Source organism: Nematostella vectensis, chromosome 10, assembly GCF_932526225.1.
Source record: "Nematostella vectensis chromosome 10, jaNemVect1.1, whole genome shotgun sequence".
Classification (NCBI taxonomy): domain Eukaryota; kingdom Metazoa; phylum Cnidaria; class Anthozoa; order Actiniaria; family Edwardsiidae; genus Nematostella; species Nematostella vectensis.
The window spans coordinates 13,455,829-13,470,844 of NC_064043.1; the positions used below are offsets into that span (position 1 = coordinate 13,455,829).

General features: G+C 41.1%; 2 protein-coding genes across 2 annotated transcripts; one reads left to right on the forward strand and one right to left on the reverse strand.

The window, feature by feature from the left end:
- Window positions 1-124: 124 nt before the first annotated feature.
- Window positions 125-6,922, reverse strand: LOC5502819. The gene is made up of 5 exons (XM_048733689.1): window positions 6,810-6,922; window positions 4,854-5,120; window positions 4,404-4,551; window positions 3,946-3,981; window positions 125-627 (listed from the first exon to the last, which is right to left on the reverse strand). Exons 2-5 carry the CDS (start codon window positions 5,115-5,117, stop codon window positions 389-391), a joined length of 687 nt encoding a protein of 228 aa, XP_048589646.1. The 5' UTR covers window positions 5,118-5,120; window positions 6,810-6,922; the 3' UTR covers window positions 125-388.
- Window positions 6,923-10,869: 3,947 nt separating this feature from the next.
- On the forward strand, window positions 10,870-13,726 carry LOC5502828. The gene has a single exon (XM_001623930.3). The coding sequence runs from the start codon at window positions 11,158-11,160 to the stop codon at window positions 13,204-13,206; it is 2,049 nt and encodes a 682-aa protein (XP_001623980.2). The 5' UTR covers window positions 10,870-11,157; the 3' UTR covers window positions 13,207-13,726.
- The last annotated feature ends 1,290 nt before the right edge of the window (window positions 13,727-15,016 follow it).

Below are 15,016 nucleotides of genomic sequence, written 5' to 3' on the forward strand. Positions count from 1 at the left end.
GAGATGTGAGAAGTGGCTCTTGTGAACTTGTGAATGTCTTTTCTCTTGGATTATGTTAAGGATCGACTCAATCATGCGGATGGCCAAGTAGACTCGTGGTAATCGACACAAAGACTGGCTGGAGTCTCGTGACCAATTCCATTTATTCAGCAAAGTGCACAGCAGATGTCAAAATGAGTTCCATAGACAATTTAACACTTTATTCTAATAACGATCTGTATTTATTAATGTTTCATAGATTTCTTGATATACCCTATACATTCGCGATGTTATTCTTAATCTTCTTAATTATAGTATTCTTAATTCTTAATGACGCCTGGTCAAATCGTGTCCCACCAATAACCCATGTTTACTATCGATGGAATGTTAAAGTTCGTCTCCAGGCCCTCTAGCACATCATCCCCTTGTGAATCTCGTTCGCTTTCAACATCTGCTTGCCAAGTTGAGCGCACAAGTGTGCAAAGCGCTGAACGATCTTGGCCCGGCAAAGCTTGGACGACACCACGTAACATGTGATGAACTTCTCGACGTCTTGACACATATTGCTGTTCGTCTTCATGTTCTGTGTGAACAGATCCACGCACGACTTGTGCACCTTCAGAGAGCAGTTGTCGTCTTCGTCTTCACCTGTGATCAGCAGAGGCCGGTAATTGTGCAGATAAGAGAAATCCCCTACTCTTGTTCCCACCGCCACCCCTCCTATCGCCACTCCTCCCTCCCTCTGAAGCAAGAACAGCTCACAGGGCTATTTTCGAGGCCGTAAACAAACATCGACCTGCCGAAGCCTCACTTTCGCGTTCAAACTCCACAGGAAACCCATAATTTGATAAACGGCCCATTGAGGCATAAACTTATCTGGTCTCTGTTGATCAGAGTGTGAATACGCTCTTATCTGGTCTCTGTTGATCAGTGTGTGAATACGCCCTTACCTGTTCTCTGTTGATCAGTATGTGAATACGCCCTTCTCTGGTCTCTGTTGATCAGTATGTGAATAAGCCCTTATCTGGTCTTTGTTGATCAGTGTGTAAATACGCCCTTAACTGGTCTCTGTTGATCAGTGTGTGAATACGCCCTTATCTAGTCTTTGTTGATCAGTGTGTGAATACGCCCTTATCTGGTCTCTGTTGATCAGTGTGTTAATACGCCCTTATCTGGTCTCTGCTGATCAGTGTGTGAATACGCCCTTATCTAGTCTCTGTTGATCAGTGTGTGAATACGCCCTTATCTGGTCTCTGTTGATCAGTGTGTTAATACGCCCTTATCTAGTCTCTGTTGATCAGTGTGTGAATACGCCCTTATCTGGTCTCTGCTTATTAGTGTGTGAATACGCCCTTATCTGTTCTCTGTTGATCAGTATGTGAATACGCCCTTATCTGGTCTATGTTGATCAGTTTGTGATAACGCCCTTATCTAGTCTCTGTTGATCAGTGTGTGAGTACGCCCTTAACTGGTCTCTGTTGATCAGTGTGTGAATACGCCCTTATCTAGTCTTTGTTGATCAGTGTGTGAATACGCCCTTATCTGGTCTCTGTTGATCAGTGTGTTAATACGCCCTTATCTAGTCTCTGTTGATCAGGGTGTGAATACGCCCTTATCTGGTCTCTGCTGATCAGTGTGTGAATACGCCCTTATCTGGTCTCTGTTGATCAGTGTGTGAATACGCCCTTATCTGGTCTCTGCTGATCAGTGTGTGAATACGCCCTTATCTGGTCTCTGTTGATCAGTGTGTGAATACGCCCTTATCTGGTCTCTGTTGATCAGTGTGTAAATACGCTCTTATCTGGTCTCTGCTGAACAGTGTGTGAATACGCCCTTTTCTGGTCTCTGTTGATCAGTGTGTGAATACGCCCTTATCTGGTCTCTGTTGATCAGTGTGTTAATACGCCCTTATCTAGTCTCTGTTGATCAGTGTGTAAATACGCCCTTATCTGGTCTCTGTTGATCAGTGTGTGAGTACGCGCTTATCTGTTCTCGGTTGATCAGTATGTGAATACGCCCTTATCTTGTCTATGTTGATCAGTTTGTGAATACGCTCTTATCTGGCCTCTGTTGATCAGTGTGTGAATACGCCATTATCTGGTCTCTGTTGATCAGTGTGTGAATGCGCCCTTATCTGGTCTCTACTGATCAGTGCGTGAATACGGCCTTATCTGGTCTCTGTTGATCAGTGTGTGAATGCGCCCTTATCTGGCCTCTGTTGATCAGTGTGTGAATACGGCCTTATCTGGCCTCTGTTGATCAGTGTGTGAATACCCCCTTATCTGGTCTCTGTTGATCAGTGCGTGAGTACGGCCTTATCTGTTCTCGGTTGATCAGTATGTGAATACGCCCTTATCTGGTCTCTGTTGATTATTGTGTGAATACGCCCTTATCTGGTCTTTGTTGATAAGTGTGTGAATACGCCCTTATCTGGTCTCTGCTTATTAGTGTGTGAATACGCCCTTATCTGTTCTCTGTTGATTAGTATGTGAATACGCCCTTATCTGGTCTATGTTGATCAGTTTGTGATAACGCCCTTATCTGTTCTCGGTTGATCAGTATGTGAATACGCCCTTATCTTGTCTATGTTGATCAGTTTGTGAATACGCTTTTATCTGGCCTCTGTTGATCAGTGTGTGAATACGCCATTATCTGGTATCTGTTGATCAGTGTGTGAATACGCCCTTATCTGGTCTTTGCTTATTAGTGTGTGAATACGCCCTTATCTGTTCTCTGTTGATCAGTATGTGAATACGCCCTTATCTGGTCTTTGTTGATCAGTGTGTAAATACGCCCTTAACTGGTCTCTGTTGATCAGTGTGTGAATACGCCCTTATCTAGTCTTTGTTGATCAGTGTGTGAATACGCCCTTATCTGGTCTCTGTTGATCAGTGTGTTAATACGCCCTTATCTGGTCTCTGCTGATCAGTGTGTGAATACGCCCTTATCTGGTCTCTGTTGATCCGGGTGTGAATACGCCCTTATCTGGTCTCTCTTGATCAGTGTGTTAATACGCCCTTATCTGGTCTCTGTTGATCAGTGTGTGAATACGCCCTTATCAGGTCTCTGTTGATCAGTGTGTTAATACGCCCTTATCTAGTCTCTGTTGATCAGTGTGTGAGTACGCCCTTAACTGGTCTCTGTTGATCAGTGTGTGAATACGCCCTTATCTAGTCTTTGTTGATCAGTGTGTGAATACGCCCTTATCTGGTCTCTGTTGATCAGTGTGTTAATACGCCCTTATCTAGTCTCTGTTGATCAGTGTGTGAATACGCCCTTATCTGGTCTCTGCTTATTAGTGTGTGAATACGCCCTTATCTGTTCTCTGTTGATCAGTATGTGAATACGCCCTTATCTGGTCTATGTTGATCAGTTTGTGATAACGCCCTTATCTGTTCTCGGTTGATCAGTATGTGAATACGCCCTTATCTTGTCTATGTTGATCAGTTTGTAAATACGCTTTTATCTGGCCTCTGTTGATCAGTGTGTGAATACGCCATTATCTGGTATCTGTTGATCAGTGTGTGAATACGCCCTTATCTGGTCTTTGCTTATTAGTGTGTGAATACGCCCTTATCTGTTCTCTGTTGATCAGTATGTGAATACGCCCTTATCTGGTCTATGTTGATCAGTTTGTGATAACGCCCTTTTCTGTTCTCGGTTGATCAGTATGTGAATACGCCCTTATCTTGTCTATGTTGATCAGTTTGTGAATACGCTTTTATCTGGCCTCTGTTGATCAGTGTGTGAATACGCCATTATCTGGTATCTGTTGATCAGTGTGTGAATACGCCCTTATCTGGTCTCTGTTGATCAGTGCGTGAATACGGCCTTATCTGGTCTCTGTTGATCCGGGTGTGAATACGCTCTTATCTGGGCTTTTTTTGTGTGTGATTTACAGGTCCCTTCCCGGCTAAACACCCTCCCTCTCTCATAGAGATAGCCTTCACCCATTCTAATACTTACTTATGCTGTCTATCAACTTGTGTTTTTCTTCAACGGCTGAAAAAAAAAAACATAAAAATGAACTACTTTTTCTTTGCATGTGCACTGTTTTGGATTACAATGGAGCCTTTTAATCGTGATGGTGATTGATTGGCTAATGGAGACTTTCAATTGTTTTTATCGTGACGTTGTCATTGGATGATGTCTTCGGTGTCATCTGACACCATTTAGTATCGATTTCTTAGCGTTGTCTAGCCTGATGTGATAAGTTTCCCTAAGGGCATCCTCTACCCAAAATAAGAAAGGTATTTAAGGAAGATTGAGTTATGGATTCTGGGGGCATTTGACCTCTTGCACATGTTAATTTATTTCTTTTTTCTCTTGCTCGATTTTGTGATAGTACATACTTAATCACCAATCAACCGAACCGAATATTTTGATTATATAGCTAGATAAATTCAATAAATTGAAGGTCTTGCCTTTGAGCCTGGTTTTAAGCTTGCCGTATCGGTGATGGGGGCATATGTTCAGCTTCTTGTCCATCATCGCGTGTTGAAGCACGACATAACTATAGTTCCCGATAAACGGTCCGCGACAGTTACTTCTTGTCAAACACGTGACGAAACTCTAGAAAGAAACGATCCCTTTAAATAGTATACATGAGCAGCTTGGGCTCCACGCCCACTTATAGATGTATGGTTAAGACACTAGATGGCTGTAACGGAGGGAACAGCTGAAGGATTAATGTTTTAGAGCTGCATAGTTGCCAATTCTTTCTTTGGGAGAGGGAAGGGACGTACCCCACCCCTTATTAGGCGTCTTCATCGCATATCGCTTAGTTTGTTTAACATCAGATTGCTGAGTACTGTTGTCTCTATGCCTATGTTTCTAGCAGGGTAATTGCTTGCATGTCGTGCGACTTGTGTTACCTGAACACCATTGCAGTATACGGTGTGGTTCCCTTGGTTGCGCACTGTTCCGATGTTATGAAAATTATCTTTAAACTTTTTGTTGCATCTTTTGATCTCGCTAAATTGGCAGTTTGACGGGCCAAGAACTGGGTGTTCCACGTCACGAATATAAAATGTGTCTGCGGCTTTTGAATCTCCTTGTAGATCAGACAGGTCCAAGTCGATTTGCGCTGACAACCCCAGACAAAACGGGAGGCACAACAAGATTAGCTTGGACACCATCGTCTGCGATAACAAAAAGAGAAGATATCAAACCAATTGCTCATCTTCCGCCCATTGTTTGAAGACCAAGAGACGTTTTAATTTTGGAAAAATTATGCTAAGTCGTTCTCAGAAATGGGATGAATGAGAAACACGAACGTTGCTAGGTCTATTGACAAAGAGCCTTTACTCTCGTTTTCAGTCACACGTGCAACTTATGTTTCTCGTTTCCAATTCGCTACTTGTTTTTGGTTAGAGAAAGAAAGCAGACCAGAGATGTATACCCACACAACTGTGGTGATACTGAATTCGGTTATTATCTTTGCCTAATTTATTGTCTGCATCAATTCTCTATTGCTTTCTTAAAAAAATAGGAATAGTGAGTATAAATCTATATCTATCAGCTTGGAAAGCTGTTGTTAGTTGTGATTTTCTTCAATGAATTTGGGAGATAAAATGTTGAATCTAGCCGATTTCTTCACAAAATTTGTCATTCCATATTAATTGAAACAAATAACAAAGTCGTCGTAGCGATCCAAGCCACGATCTTGGGGTAGCTGTTTTATTGAACTGCTTTTTGACCTAGATTCAAAGCTCTATTTGTAACGACCATTATTTGTAAAGCTTAAATCTAGGTCCACATGTATTACAAAAGCTTCGCTTTGAACTGCGCCTAAAATAACATTCAGGTGTGCAACCCAGAACTTGGTGTTAGGAACATTTTTAGAAATTCCTTTCTGTCAACAAATCCATTCAAAGACCGTACTGAATGTTATTTTAGCTAACAGAAGAAGGAGGTTAGATGATGAACTTTGAAAAAGACCTAATTTAAACTTCACGTATTTTAGTGGTAATTATCGATAACAGAGAAGTCACTCATTTCCAGTCCGCCCGAGCGGCTTATCTCAATCGATTCCGGCTTGTGTAAACTTATGCGCCGGTTGCCAAACTTTTCGGCCAAATTAAATTAAACTGAATTTAGTATTATCACACTGTGTTGTCAACACACTAAATCAACAACAACACAAAGCTTAGAAACAATTTGAACTTAATTTAATTGCTGGCTTTGCAAAAAAGGTGTTCTACTTTTATGTTGTTTTGGTTGTGATCGATCTAGAGCTGTGAATGCAGAATCGGAAGAATTCAAAAGTCATGATTGACGTCCAACAAAACACAGTTGCGACTCGTAAAAACGAAATGCACATGGTGGACTGGAAACGAGTGTAAATGCTGATTTGAACCAGGGACAGCCAAGTTTCAAATGACTGCGCAATGAACAACTTTAATCAAAATTTTCACTTGGGAAGGGGGACCTGTTTGATGACTGGATTCTCTATCAAATCACGGGATTAGGATACTTTGTCAACGATTTCTTTATAAAATATACACAAATGAATCCCCAATTAATGTTGAATATCGAACTCGGCAAATAAATTATTTCTCCTTATAATCCAAAATCTCTCCTGCCTTCTGAGTAAGCGAATCCTTTTTAGTTGCCTCTTGTTATATTTCTATTTCTCTTGGCTAAAAACCCTAGCGATCGTTGTTTTCAAGTCTCGAAACATTTGAACGGTACTGTGTAACCATAGCCTCTTTAGTGTTCGTGACAAGCCCGAGCCCTCTCCGAACCTAACTCTTACGCTTTTATTAGGATGTGCTTCGAATTTAGACCAGCCCATTCGAAGAATAGTGAACAACAACGAAAACTCTTACCTTGCGAAAGTCTGCAACGTTTTCTCGGCCTTTCTTCACCTCTGTTTCTCCACCTCTCCTTGGCTCTGTACCGAAGTAGGGTGGGCATAGTCTGGCAAATCCCCAAGGCCCTATTTATAGGGCAACTATTCTTAATCGTCGGGTCCTTAACTCTGTCATGATATCTAATGAGAATAGGAAGCGGCTTGGCGAAATTGTGCTTTGCCAGTAAGCGCTTTGCTCTCTACTTCTTCTTTTTTCTGAAGTGCACTCTTATCGAGATGCGCATATTTTCTTAACGGACTTCTATCAACTACGGGATTAAACCTTGAAACATACCTTGAAGAATAGGTAGAGTTTTAGTATATAATAAAAAACCTGAAACTTTAAAAGGGAAAAACCTTAGTTGAGCATGAAGAAATCTTATGAAAGTATATTTTATATGCACCGGAATTGAATACTTAACCTTCTGAGCACTTATTCACCGCAAAAATGCGCTTTTAAGGAGACAATGAGCGAATATTGGTCGTGATTGATATACGAAAGTCAGGTTTCTTTTGCATTCAAAATAAATGTGCTATAACAACAATCGCCCCAGGGCAGAACCACATTTTATTTTATATAGAGTGTTCACTCCAGCCTAGTCTGGTTAGGCGCCGCTAAAAGCGGTTGCTAAGCAGACTAACTCCAGCCGCTATAATAATGTTCATGCGGCGAAAAAACCAATACAATATTCCTTATTGGTCACTATTTCGAAAATTATTGACCAACGTTGCATAATTGAGAGAAAGAAAAAGTAGGTAGGAAATTGCTTTCGCGCTTTGCAATATTACAAAGCGAGATAGAACCACCGAAGAAGTGATTTGCTATTCTTTCCACTTGATCTAATAGCAGAAAAAGACACAGAAAAGGAAAACTATTTCTTCAAGATAACCATTTCAACGTGCTTTTGCTGAACGGGGAAGATTTCAACTTTGCACTGAAAGACCTCCTAATGGTCCGATTTCTAGGTGACCCCTAGGAAGGGGCAGGAGTGATTCTTTTTGGTACTACCCAATTTCACTTATTACATAAGCGCAATTACGCGCAATACGAATTTCGTGAGGGAGATACTCTCTATGGAACCTGTCTTGGCGACCAATATAACCACACCTACGGGAGTTGCGTGCTATTTGCTGTGAACTCTTTGATCTCAGTAAAAGGGCACTTAAGTTAGAACGTCAATATGTCTTATTCGAGTCATCATGGAGTGTGCTAGTTTCATTACATAGAATTAGTAGGATAAAGCATCCTACGAGGCCACATCACTCGGCATCTGGTCTTGTCTTGGGGTCACATTGCTCAGACTTGTGAATAGACTAATGTGTGTGGCCAGCGGCACTACAAATGGGCGTCAACAAAACCAGGAGTGGGGAATAATGGAAATGGGAATCAGCGGTATTCCCCATTTGAGCCGAGGTACTGGTAAATGTCTTTATGAAGTATCTACCTGGTGAGCAGAGTTTTACGGGGGTAAACACAACCTGGACCCCTTTTGGATCTCCTATTTGGATCCCCCCTTTGGATAAACTACTTTTTGTCTTTTTATTCATTCATCATTTATTTGACACACCAACATACATAGATTACAATTACATACAGCCTTTTTCATTAAAATATATGTAAAATATCGACTGGATAAAAAAAATAGAAATCAGACCTCCTAATTGTCCAAGCTCTGGTTAGTTTACAAGTACTGTAACAAGTCAAAAATCGGGCAGGGGGAAACCCCTTTTCTAATGATGACACCTGTTCCGCTTTGCATCTGAAAACCATCAACAACATGCGCTCTGAGGTTCTATTCGCAAGCCCATCTATACCTAGTCACTGTGCTATGGCTTTTTACTCACGTATGCCACAAAAAGAACTCGAGCCTCTGGTTTCCAGGGTAGACTATCTCATGAGTAAGCCGCTTTCCTAAACGAAGACACAGATAGCCCATCTAATACAATCTGATACATGTTATTTAGAAAAATCGGCTGACATGTGCCTTGAAAGAACGCATTTCCACGTGCTGGTTTAAATTCCGTCATCGTTACCGTCGTCTTTGCTAAACTCTCGTACCAAACGTATTCCTAACCATTCCCGCTCAACACAAATTTAACGCCGGCCTGTTCCTGGGAAAGGTTAGCGCTAACCCAGGAATAAATACGGCTATCTCGACATTTGATTGGATAAAAGGGTCCCTGGGTTAGCGTTAATTCGCTTTCTAGGAACCCGGCCCTCTCGTCTGTGCACCCTTCGGCTCCCTGTGGTTCTGGTGTACTGTATCTCGTCTGTGCACCCTTGGGCTCCCTGTGGTTCTGGTGTACTGTATCTCGTCTGTGCACCCTTGGGCTCCCTGTGGTTCTGGTGTTCTGTATCTCGTCTGTGCACCCCTTAAAGATCTAGACATTGTTTGGGTTTTATTTTGGAAATTGAAATATCCGGCCCTGGATGATTTAAACTTTTCCATTTCTTGTTTTTCATCGCACTGGGGTCCCTGTGGTTCTGGCGTAATGTATCTCATCTGTGCACCCTTGGGCTCCCTGTGGTTCTGGTGTACTGTATCTCGTCTGTGCACCCCTTAAAGATCTAGAAATTGTTTGGGTTTTATTTTGGAAATTGAAATATCCACCCCTGGATGATTTAAACTTTTCCATTTCTTGTTTTTTATCGCACTGGGGTCCCTGTGGTTCTGGCGTAATGTATCTCATCTGTGCACCCTTGGGCTCCCTGTGGTTCTGGTGTACTGTATCTCGTCTGTGCACCCCTTAAAGATCTAGACATTGTTTGGGTTTTATTTTGGAAATTGAAATATCTTGTGTCATTAATGGAATAACTATAGTTTTTTTTTACATGTTTTCATGATTTAGTTATCAAATGGAAACACTTTTATTGTCGCATGTATTGAATTTCTGAGCGATTTAAATTGATTTACTTTTAAGCTGAAATAATATCTTTTGCATATATTTTATTGCGGAAAGTAGTTACAGTTACAAGCATCCTGACTACGCCCCTACGAAGAGCTTCAAAAACAACATTTCCGTAGCGGATGTGTAATCGCGAGATCTTAGCATTGATACTGTAGATTGTTTTTGCCATATTCCTAAACCATAGTTGTTTCTTTGATCAAATAAGAGGAAAGCAGGATGCATATTAATATTAAAACTCGCTTTCAGTTTACACGGGTCTAGTTTCATGATCTAACGTCTAAGGGTTTTTCTAAAAATACAGTGCTACCTTTGAGTTTTGCGTAATTTTGAAAATATTTTGTTTTAGTAATCTGCTGTGCTTTACAATTTGGGCGCTCATCCACAAACACCGCCTTATGAAAATTTGATACAGCTGCACTCATTTCCTTCCAATATTCAAGCTTGTGCAATAACGAAATGAGCCCCAAATTGTCTCTTCAATAAAGCAATATTGCAAGTGACGGAAGTCCAAGGCGGCCCTTGGTCTTTATTACTCCTTTATGTTTTTTTCCCTTCTTATCTGCCGCGGCTTTTGCAGTAAAAACTCGTTAATTGACCGATATAAAGATAAGTAGATTGGGGAAGTTTTAAAATCGTGTCACTGATCGTGTGTAACATTTTAATGTTAAGAAAGATGAAACTAACAAATCCCTTTCAAGACTAGATATTTGATGTGGCTCCTAAAAATCGAAATCCTTTTTATTTATTTTATATAGGTCATCATTTTTGTCCTTCTTATGCTAAAGAACTACGGGTACAAAAGCCCAGATAATCCACCTCTATTTTTTGGCAATGTCTGAATTCACGCGAAAAAAACACACGCAGCATATACCAATTTGTTACTCAGATTTTTAATTGTCCAATAAGAAAACTAATCAATAAGAAAATTTATTATATTTTAGAGTTCGTATGAATATGTACCCGCAACTTTAATCCGCTACATTTATCAGATCTTCGTATCTCTATAAAAAAGGATAAATACCTATTTCAGGAACTAACATAATGGATAGCTTTAGATCCATAATGAATTTTATGGGATGTAATTTTAACCAAAAATAACTACAAATGAAAAACTAGTTGAATAGCCACAATTTCGCGAACAGAACGCGAACAAGTTCAAGGAATGTTTACCGGAAAGATCACTTAAAAGTACAATACTTTATTATTACCACCTAAGTCTTAAACCAAGGCTGTGTTTGCTGGCAAGCTGGGTTTCTCGTGTTTTTATGACACGGGTCAAAAATTTGACTTTCAAATGAAGCGCTCCAATGCCTACTTGATATGCAGGTGAGGGTCGTTTATAAATCTGTCGGTGTAAATGCTCGATGATGTATTGACAATGCGTTTTGTGAAAGCACGCGAACGAGTTGTCTTCAATGGGGCTCACTGCTACTAGATGCTCCTCTTTAAATGCTTTTCAATGGAGTTTCATTCTGGTAATCTTATGGCGTCCTCAAATCGCCGATACCAAAATTATCAATTCAACCGAGGGATCGACTAACTTCTGCAACTTTCCCGAATATCTTCGGTGTGTCGGCGACTCGATTACTGTTTGTAAATGGAGTTCGGGAGAACGGTTCCCGTTACGGCCATGGGAAGAGCGAGATCCTTCGAATGTGCTTGCATTTCTAGGACGTTCACAGTTTGAATGGACAGTGGAAAAGTCCAGTATTATTATAGACCAGTTTGGTTTTAATTCAGAGTCGGACACTGTTGTCAAACTATCTCAGAGGACACTTCGATGTCTCAATGAAACTAAGAACAAAAATAATCAATTTATAATTTCTATTGAAGAAACATATCCAGGACAGAGTTTACTTTATTCGTGTATCCAATGTGTTCAACGAGGAGAGAACGTTGTATCCTATGGATTAGGCAATGGGACGAAAAATTTCGGGGATGATTTGTGCTCCCAAAATTATTTGACAATGACGCTATTGATTTCTGATCGTTTCAATGCACTAGCTGACTGTCCGTCCGAATTACAAGGAGCATTTGATGTAACTCGTGTGTATGACGGTTCCAGAGACTGCAAGTACAATGGTGCTTACGGGTTGCTAGAATCTAATTGTCTTAGCCAAGAAGGTATTTATATTGACCTGCAAGGGGACAACAACTGTACGAACTCGCCGTTGCCTTTTCAGCACCCATACGAACTTCATCTACGATGCTTGAGCAAGCCTTGGGAAGATAACAACTTCAAATATATCATCGCGGCTCAAAGGCCTCGTTGGCGATTCGAGTTCAGAGGTACAGGGATTAAGTGCTTAAAATATACTAAAATCAAAGCCGGCGAATTTAAGCTCGATTTATTTAATGACCTCACATGCGAGATGTCGCGAAATGACAAGCATCGCGAACCGTATACTTTGCACCTCAAGAGCAAAACCACAGCTGCCCCGCCTCGAGTAAGCCCTGGGGGTAAGTGTACATTTCCGAGACAACTCCGCGGCAGATGGATAGAGGAATCAAATCAGAATGGGATTAACACGATAGATGTGCAGGCTACAAGCATCTCAATCCCGCCGTACGGATTATTCGAATGCAAAGAGAGGTTCGGTGATTCGTCCCTGCCTCAAGAATGTGGTCATATTGGTCTGGAGGATCGTTGGCCTGGTTCAGGTCGGGTCAGATTCTATTTCGATGATTACATGGTTGTCAGCCGATTTGATAATGGCTGTCGGGACAGGATCTCGCGGCTGGGTTTTACTAATACTGTCAATGATAGGGTTTTAGTTTATCGTTTGTCTCAGAGCGAACCAATGGTGAGAAACGGAAGGACGTATAATGAGTATTACCAAATGGAGGTACTAAAACGTTTTTGTTCTCAATTCTACATCTATTTACAAGACGATTACCCTAAGTGGGGGCGAAATATTGAGAAAATTATTATTAAACCGCAGCTTCCCTCTCTTCCGATAAAAGACTGTGATATTCTCAATAGCGGAAACCATCTTACGTGGAGAACCGCTGATACAAGTAGTTGCCGTTCGTGGATTCAGGCTGGGTGTGGTCTTGATAAAACGCAAACGCTGTTTAAAGTTCAATATGCAGATATTTGTGGTAAGAAAGATGTTGAATACAGATGTCTCGGAAAGGCTTACAAATTTGGTCATTTTGTCTTGCTCCGTAACAGCGTGACACTCCGAGTGAACTGTGCTTGGCATGACAAAGAAACTAACGCGATACTGTTATTAGATTCTCCCCAGTGTTCTGACGTCGACTGGGGGAGACGACGCGGACAAAAAGAAAGGTATTCTGAGAGGTTTACCTTGAAATATTATGAGAAATGCCCCCTAGTATCGAAACATCCAAAGGTTGTTACGGGATCTCAAAACAGACGCTCTGCCGAAGATACCTTACACGTTCCCGTGGTGTTAATTATAGCCATATTACTTCTCGGTGTGGAATTAGTCTCCTTTTGACCTCGTGGGTAGGGCTTACGCCCAGTGTGGTTGCAGTTACAGAGATTAAAACTTTAGATTTCACGAAATATTTCTACACAAAGAAAGTGCGCGTGATGTGAGCTAGAGACTATCGGAAAAGATGGACATGTCGCGCGCACAGTCGTGCAAGTAGTACCAGCTCGCCGGCGGTCGTTTGCGATCTTATGGAAACAAATCAACGTGCGATCGAAAATGTCAAATTATCTTCCGAGATGCATGTTGTTTGCAAAGAAAGCTAGACATCAGACATTTGAGTATCGCTGGATATTTTGTCAGGGGCGTAGCCAGGGGGGCCCAGGGGGCCCGGGCCCCCCCTTCTAGCAGCCAAAAATACAGTAAATGTATGAGACATCATCTAAAATACAGGAAAAAAATGCCTTGAAATGGCCTTTTGGGTCCCCTCCTATTAAAAATCCTGGCTACGCCGCTGTTTGTTGAATTAGAACTCAATTGTTTCTAGTTGTTAGATATACCTAATGGTAGTTTGACGACTAATTGAGCTTCCGTTTGTTGTTGTTGTTGTTGTTTTGTTGAAGTTTTTGTTGTTTTATGTTTTTTTGTGTGCTGGTGGTGGTGGTGGGGGGGGGGGCAAAAGGGTGGGGGGGGGGGGGAAGTGTCATGGGATCCTCCTTCGGGCATAAATTTCAGCAGAATCAATTATAAGCCAAACACTGGCAACACTTTTAGAAACCACTAAATTTGTAACAGAACGTTCAAATTACCTGAAAGAGCTATACTATCTTATAACCAATGTATTGTAATATCTCTGTAATGTGCTTTTATTGTCACAATCTACCCAGCGTAATCAATCGAACGTTCAATAATCGAACACAATCACCATAACCGATCACGGTTTCCATGATATTAATCCAAGTTGACAAGCGCGCAACAGTTAAAAATAAAAGCATTCCATAAAGGCAAAACGTCTAATGAACTTAACCCTTGGCGCGTTTGTGAAAGGCTACAACGGCTATCTAAAGTTACTTATCGAAATGATGGCTTATGTGATGTTTCCAAAACCGTTCGATTGGTTTTGAGTTCGCATTAGTTCGGAAATCGAGCTCACAAAAAAAAAAAACGCGAATGCACCGAGCGATTACAGTTCGCATGTGTTCGATTAGCATTTTGTTCGGATTGTGTAGTTCCAGAAAATATCCATACCCCCCCCCCCCCCCCCCCCCTATTGAGGGGGTCGGAGGTATGACCCCCCACCCCTCTGGAATTCCATACCCCCTGGAAAAAGATAAATACAGTAACTGTTAACAAAAAAGAGCACTTTACCCCCCCCCCCCCCCTCTGGAAATTAATGAGTTGCAAGTTGCAGAAAAAAAATGCTTCCGTGCAACATTACCTGCCAATACTTATGGGGTGCCAGTGGTTCGAATAAATAAATGAGAGGCGAGTGGGATTGCAGTTGGAGGAATTGTGATTTCGAATGAGGGGGGAGAGGTACCTTGATTTGACATAGAGACATGTGAGGGTGCAGATTAAAAGGTTACGAACAGCTAAAACAATATAATAAAATAATAATATAGATACATACCTAAGATAATAAAATCATTAGGAATCAATTGTCAAAGACACGTTTAAAAAGGAAGGTCTTGATCTTGGATTTAAACATACTCTTCTTTACAATTCCGTAGTTCCATACCTAAGATAATAAAATCATTAGGAATGAATTGTCAAAGACACGTTTAAAAAGGAAGGTCTTGATCTTGGATTCAAAAATTCTCTTCTTTACAATTCCGTAGTTCCATACCTAAGATAATAAAATCATTAGGAATCAATT